The sequence below is a fragment of the Aulostomus chinensis genome, chromosome 9, assembly GCF_037954235.1.
Source record: "Aulostomus chinensis isolate RoL2024-O1b breed Wild chromosome 9, RoL_Achi_v1.0, whole genome shotgun sequence".
NCBI lineage: Eukaryota > Metazoa > Chordata > Actinopteri > Syngnathiformes > Aulostomidae > Aulostomus > Aulostomus chinensis.
In genome coordinates, this window is record NC_141328.1 from 2,644,461 (window position 1) to 2,651,119 (window position 6,659).

Sequence of the window (6,659 nt, forward strand, 5' to 3'; positions counted from 1 at the left end):
GATGCGTGCACCCTTCACCCGCATGTGATGTCATCCATTTATTTTAGAACGAGTCTGTTTCTGCACAGAGTTCTCAAAGTGTCTGCACATTGGTTGTCTGACAATAGATTATCTCATCAAGTGAAACGCACATGGCGTACAGCAGGGAAATAAACTCAGCAGGAAGCAACGGATCTAAAATAAGAAGATAATCATGGAGTAGAATTACAGGATGCAGAAACGACCGTAGTGCATAAACCATCAACTCAGATTTTATATCATTTGTCAGTTGTGCGATATTTTAATGATTGGACTACACATTCTTTTGTACATTGACCTTTACAGCATGTTTATGTCAGAATAAGTGGTCGTGGTGCCGTCGGCGCCGTGCTGACGTCTTCTGGGAAAGCAGCTTGGCTTTTGTCGGTTGGTTTGCCAAACCAGCCAGGAAATGCGGCAGAAAAGCCTTCTGCTCCTGTCACAGTCATCAGAGTCTGACAGGCGTTACATCAGCACGATTTACAACATTTAAAAGAACATTTTAAATAAATCAGTTGTACTATTACATCCAAGTATACAGCGCAACACACAACTGATGATGATGATGAGAGAAGAAAAAGCTCCAGCTTCAGGGGGAGATTCTGACTCAAGCAGAGAGCTTCAAATCAAGATTAAAGAAAATCTGAATGTGGGAGAAACGAGCATGAAATTGGATTGAGTGATGGGAATGTTACAGTGAGGAGAAACAAGCAGTTACAGAAGAAGACCAAGCCAGAAAAATGTATATATAGAGAGAAGGCAGTTTTATGAACCATGTTGGTTCCATCTGAAACAACGGCGCATTGGTGTCATCCACCAGTGCCCTGCTCCCAACAGGGAGCCGCTGGAGGACCTGCCTTCAGGTCAACCACAGGAACAAATATGAAGCCCCAGGAAGCGCACAGACGGGGGTCCCATCATATGGATAAAGTGATCAACAAGAACATTTGCGACCAGCAACGAGGTCCAGGCTTCATGAGCTGTTTATCGTAAAGATGAGGGAGTCAGAAACAGCGACCTGCCTGAGAGTCAGCGGCCTCCCTGCTCTCCTCGGCCCGAGGCTTTAGGCTGAAACACAGACGAGAGGATCCAGGGAACCTCTCCAGTTGCAGGACAAATACTTCCTGGGACTCATGGCTCGAAAAAGGGGCTAGAAGTTATCGGTCTGTAAGAAACAACCAAACTAGTGGAGGCATTTTGGGTTGTAGTGTGGGTTTTTTTCTCCGTAAACATCTTGGCGAGGTGGCTGCTCATATTTACAGCGCTTTGTTCAGCACTTTGGAGAAGCGGCAGCTGCAACAGAGGCTCCAGAAATGTGGACGCCGTCAGCAGGAGAAGAGAGATTCCCTGCAATGTCTCAGCCAGTTTGCTCCTCAAAGCATCACCGCACAGTCGAGAAATCATGACCACATTACACTGCTGCGGCGCCGCGCGGAGCAACTTTGGAGGAATCAAACGATCACTTTCCAGCTTCCTCACATGAAGTTTACAAAGAACAAGTTTCGATTTCATATTTTCCACGTATTCATTCTGGCAGGTTTTTTTTGTAATAATCACCATTAATAAACATCTATTTATCCAAACTTAATTTAATACCTAAAATAATTTTTGACTGGCTATTATAACTGTGAAAAAGACAAGTTTATGTAAACCTTCTTACACGTTAACAAATGAATAATTACAGCTATATTTTTCGATAGGATTTACCAACCACTTGTTAACATTAACAAACTATCAACCACATATCCAAATAATGGTAAAGACACTTAAATAAACCCTTTTTCAAAAACATTATCCCTCGCCATTTCATAATAAGCATCTAAATCAAATGAAAACCCAAATTAATGGACATTTACAAATAAATTAACAAATATGTTGTCCACACATCTGACAAGTTTGATTAAATACCGACGTTTCTTTGACTGACGACTGGTCATTTGCGTTAAAAAGAAGCTGAATCTGACGGTGTCCGTCGTCCCGTGAGTCCCGATGACGTGCTGATATTCAAAAAGAAAAACTTCCCGTGACATTCAAAGAAAGTGGAACTTTTATGTTTGTGTTTGCGAGTGTTCACGTACACTGAGACACGTTTAAGAATTCAATTGTGATGAGGAACTCTCCTCTGCAGTCTGCTTCAGTAGGTAGCCCCCAGTTATCGACAGCAGGGGGCGACAAACACTCACACAAGGAAGAAGATGCGTGCTGCGAAACAGAGACACGTTTGTACATAGCCCTCCTGTCCCAGGCCTGTGTGACGTCAGGCCACAGTAATGTTGTCAGGGTTGTTTACATGCACATTTACATTCTTAGAAGAAACAAAACCAAATAAAACATTCATCCAAATATTGCCATAACTCAAACGGTCTCTCGTTAAAAGCTGTTCATGCAGGTCCTATCTTCAAACTGGACTTCTAGAACCTAGAACGCAGACATGTCGTCCTCCAGCCGCTGCACAAGTCTAGTATCTCATTCCCCCGGCATCTTTTGCCAGACACACGCCACCATTTAAAGGAAAAGAGGTGTTCATGTGTCCGTTTGTGAATAATTCTCACCAGTTTCCTCTCTGCAACTCCACGACAGAACAACTGCCAAGTCAAACTGCTTCTCTCCACACAGCAGACGCTGACGCTCTTATTAGCTGTCCGCCATGTCAGCCTGTGGCCTCATAATTGGATTTTACATGACAAAGGCCTCATATTTTAATTACAATCTCCAGGAAAATGTCTTGGATTCTCCGGCCATTATGACAAGGGTTGATTTAGCTGCGGGTTATGAAAACATTTTCGTTCTTAAATGAGATTACAGTCCTGCATGCGAACTGTTGTTTCCTCCTGAGCGCCACAACAAACAACTGAAGCATCCTGTAACCTCAAGACAAGCTTTGATTTGATTCCTCCAGCTCAGGCGACCTGGAGCTGGCAGATCTCCTCTGATAAAGAAGAACAGAGTCCACATGCTGACCCCCCCCCCCCCCCCCATGTTTAATTACAGCAGGTGGAAATCACACAATCATGCGTATTCTGACCGGCACGATGGAAACGAGCGAGTGTCTCGTGTGCGAGTCTAGTTGGTTGTGCGTGGATGTTCATGCTTTACATCTTCAGGTGATCTCCTCTATTCAGAGGAGGCTGATGAATCGTGGAGTCCCAGGAGTCACTCAGACACCTCCCCCTCACCCACGCAGGATCAATCATTCGACATGATTTCTGGAGATGAAAGACATTTTTTTTTAGGGATCGCGTGCAAACTCTTCTGTCTCGTGGCTTTGACAAAGCCAAGAATCAAATCGGAAGTCTTAAGGTTCAGACAGTCTTTCTCCTCCATTTCCTATCAGTCTGTCCTCGCCCAGCAAGACCTCCACGACAGGTTTCATGCGTCGTACATTCAGGCCGGTCTACATTCCAACATCTTCTTGAAGGCTTTTCTAAAACTGTCATCCAGGAAGGCGTAGAGGAACGGGTTGAGGCAGGAGTTTGCGTAGCTCAGGCTGGTTATGAAGTAGGAGATCCCGATCAGCAGTGGCGTTGTCCTCAGGTCCGTGGTCAGAGCGACGATGGTGCTGAGGTGGAAAGGCGTCCAGCAGAACAAGCAGACGGCCAAGACGATGAACACCATTATGGTGACTTTCTTTTTGGCTTTGTCCAGCGCTTTCGCGTTGCTGTTGAGACGCATGTTCCTCAGCTTGTAGAGCATCATGGTGTATAAGATACAGATGGTCGAGACCGGGATGGCGAAGCCCAGGATGAGAGTGTAGATCCGGCTTGCTTTGAACCATAGACTCTCAGGGGTGGGGAAGCTGAGCACACAGCTCTTTCTCCCCCCGTCCGGGTTGACGTAAACGCCAGCAAAGACAGTAAAAGGCATGACGATGAGGATGGCAAGAACCCAGACGCATAATGAGATGATTTTGGCGGCTCGGTAGGTGCGGTAAGGCATCCGCTTTGACCTCACCGTGGCCAGGACGACCAGGTAGCGGTCAATACTCATAACAGTCAGGAAATAGATACTGGAGAAGATGTTGTAGTGGTCTATGCTGAGGATGACTTTGCACAAAACTTCCCCAAAAGGCCAATAGTGCAGCAGGAGCTCGGCTATGTTGATGGGCAACACCAGCGTGAACAAATCATCAGCGATGGCCAAGTTCAGGATGAACATGTTGGTGACGGTTTTCATTTTTGGGGCTTTGAGGATCACGTAGATGACAGCTGTGTTGCCTGTCAGTCCCACCGCACAGATCACGGAGTAGATGACGGGCAGAATGACGTAGAGGTCTGCGAAGAAGTAAAATTCAGAAGGAGGAGTGCAGTTCAGGTCGGTGCGGTTCCCTGACGTGAGGGAGAAGAGGTCTACCGAGTCGTTGCAGACTGGTGGAGCGCCGGCGAGGAAAGAAACATTCTCCATGTTCCAGGAGAGGAGAGTCTGTGTTCACAGATAGAAAATGACCACCAACTGCACTCAAAAAACGCTGAACAGAATTCTAGAGAAGCATCAGAGTCTCTGTCTTCCTTTCTAAACTTCTTCCCTCTGTTGCCTCTGAGTCTTTCACGTCAGCCATGCAAACTTCAGGGAAAGGGGGGTCAGCTTCCATGGTCTGAGGAGGGGAGCTCAGGGTCTGACCACGGCATTCATCAGGGGCAGTCATCAGCAGCTGGTCACTAACCAGGTCACAAGAGTCCATTCAGTGGTTGAAGGAGCAGCGTGACTGCTTCTGTCTCTGGGCTGTTCCCTGATCAATGACACGAAGAGTGCACGAGCGCTCTTACCTCTCGCGGACAGTTGGAAGAAACGTAAATCCTTTGATTGTCAAACAAGTTTGTCAGATGTGGTTCCTCTGAGAGGGGAAGTCGAAGACATGAAATGTGGATTGGTTTTAAGTCTTTCAAATGCGCACAAAACGCCCTCTTCCCATTTTCCCGCGCATTTTAAGAAATCCACTTCTGTCAGAGACGATTCTCACAGCGGTGGTTCGTTTATCTCCACTCGGATTAAGTCCTTCAAATTCCCTCCAAGAAGCATGAAAGTCACATCCTGCTGCCGAAGCCGCGCTCGTCCCCTCAGAAGAACCGTCCTCCGCTCCTCTGATGCTCGCCTCCTACGACGCCGTGGATTTATCACGCGTCTTGGAGGTCTGACGTGTCCATCTGAAGCGATTCGCTGGTCATTTATGGCTCCAGGCAGCGCTGGTCTCTTTCGGTGCGTCCTGCGCGCCTCGGAGACGGTGCCAGGCTTTTACGCACGAGTGGCGCATCACGAAATCTGGACAACAGAGAGACGTGGACATTAATTAATTGTCCTGCACAGCGTTGAGGCATCACCGGGGTAAGAGAGGTCCGCGCTCCCGTGGACCCCGTGTCTCACGCAGCTGAATCAATGAGAGGACAGGAACGCTCTCAGGAACCAATGACGCAAAAATACTAACAAAAAAAAAACAGACTTTCAATTATCGAAGGATTTCTTGCTCAAGGAGACGAATAATAATAAGGCACAAGCAAAACCAATGAAGACATGAGTCACGTCTCTAAAAACCCTAACTTACAATTTCAAAAATAATTCAGTTTAACATTAAAAACCTGGTTCCCGTTTAAAATGATTTGATAAGCTGAAGAAACTTACTGTTTATTGCACATCAGTGAATAAACAATCAAAGTTAACGTCTTAAATCACTTCTCTGACATGACAGTGTAGCCTATCAGGTGGTTCAGCTGGGTCTACCTCCTCTGGCCCGGCTCAGGTCACTTGTCTCTGCGTCTTACATCTTTGGGAGTCGCGCCTCTCTCTCTCTCTCTCTCTCTCTCTCTCTCTCTCTCTCTCTCTCTCTCTCTCTCTCTCTCTCTCTCTCGGCCCCCACCCATTCCCTCTTCCTCCTTGAAGGACGTCATTCCAAGATTTGCGCGCGCGCGCGCGTGTGTGTGTCAGTCACTCCTATGGTCCGTGAAGCCTCGCTCGCATCAATCTCCGTTGAAAGCATTCTTCTCGTGACAAAGTGACCCCCCCCCCCCCCCACTGCCGCCGCAACTGCTAAGTGCCACACTTTCAGGCGTTTGTGTGGCGTTTCAGCTTTGCACGTTCTTCTGATCCTTCCGCCGTCACAATACTGGATGATGTCTCCATTCTGCAGTTGGAGTAACTCTCACTGCACTGCACGCCATAAATGTAGTGTTAGAATTTCAAGACAAGCTGCACCTTTCAACAAAGCACAGGAGCCTCAAGAGTCTAAATTATGACTATTATAATAGTTATATCATCATCATTATCATTATCATTATTATTATTATTATGAGTGCAACATATCCTCGTGAAACAGTTGTGTGATATCAAACAAAAAGTTGTGTACCTGCAAAGCATCAGATGCTGACATCTCACTGCAGGGCGGCCGAAAGCAGCCTGCTGAAGGTTGTATTTGTAACAACGAAAAGAAATGTGCAGTTCAATGATGTGGTGCAGAATAAGGAGAAAACTAGAAATACTACATTCTTACATGTACTTAGAGTCGTATGGAACTGTACTGCATGCCTGGCACAGTGACTGGGGACCACCATCAGCCCATCCTTGTGTGCTAACAGGTGAGCGGTAATGAGGACATGGCCAGTGCTGCACAATGACTTCAAGTTTATTGTAACGGGGGTGAAGGGAGATGGATG

General features: G+C 46.6%; 1 protein-coding gene across 1 annotated transcript; it reads right to left on the bottom strand.

The window, feature by feature from the left end:
- Window positions 1–2,993: 2,993 nt before the first annotated feature.
- Window positions 2,994–5,793, bottom strand: npbwr2b (neuropeptides B/W receptor 2b). Its single transcript, XM_086213084.1, has 2 exons — window positions 5,632–5,793; window positions 2,994–5,274 (listed from the first exon to the last, which is right to left on the bottom strand). Exon 2 carries the CDS (start codon window positions 4,417–4,419, stop codon window positions 3,403–3,405), a length of 1,017 nt encoding a protein of 338 aa, XP_086069210.1. The 5' UTR covers window positions 4,420–5,274; window positions 5,632–5,793; the 3' UTR covers window positions 2,994–3,402.
- Between the last annotated feature and the right edge of the window lie 866 nt (window positions 5,794–6,659).

Bases quoted from the DNA above. Each gene is read 5' to 3' on its own strand.
- npbwr2b (XM_086213084.1), bottom strand. From the start codon at position 4,419: ATGGAGAATGTTTCTTTCCTCGCCGGCGCTCCACCAGTCTGCAACGAC.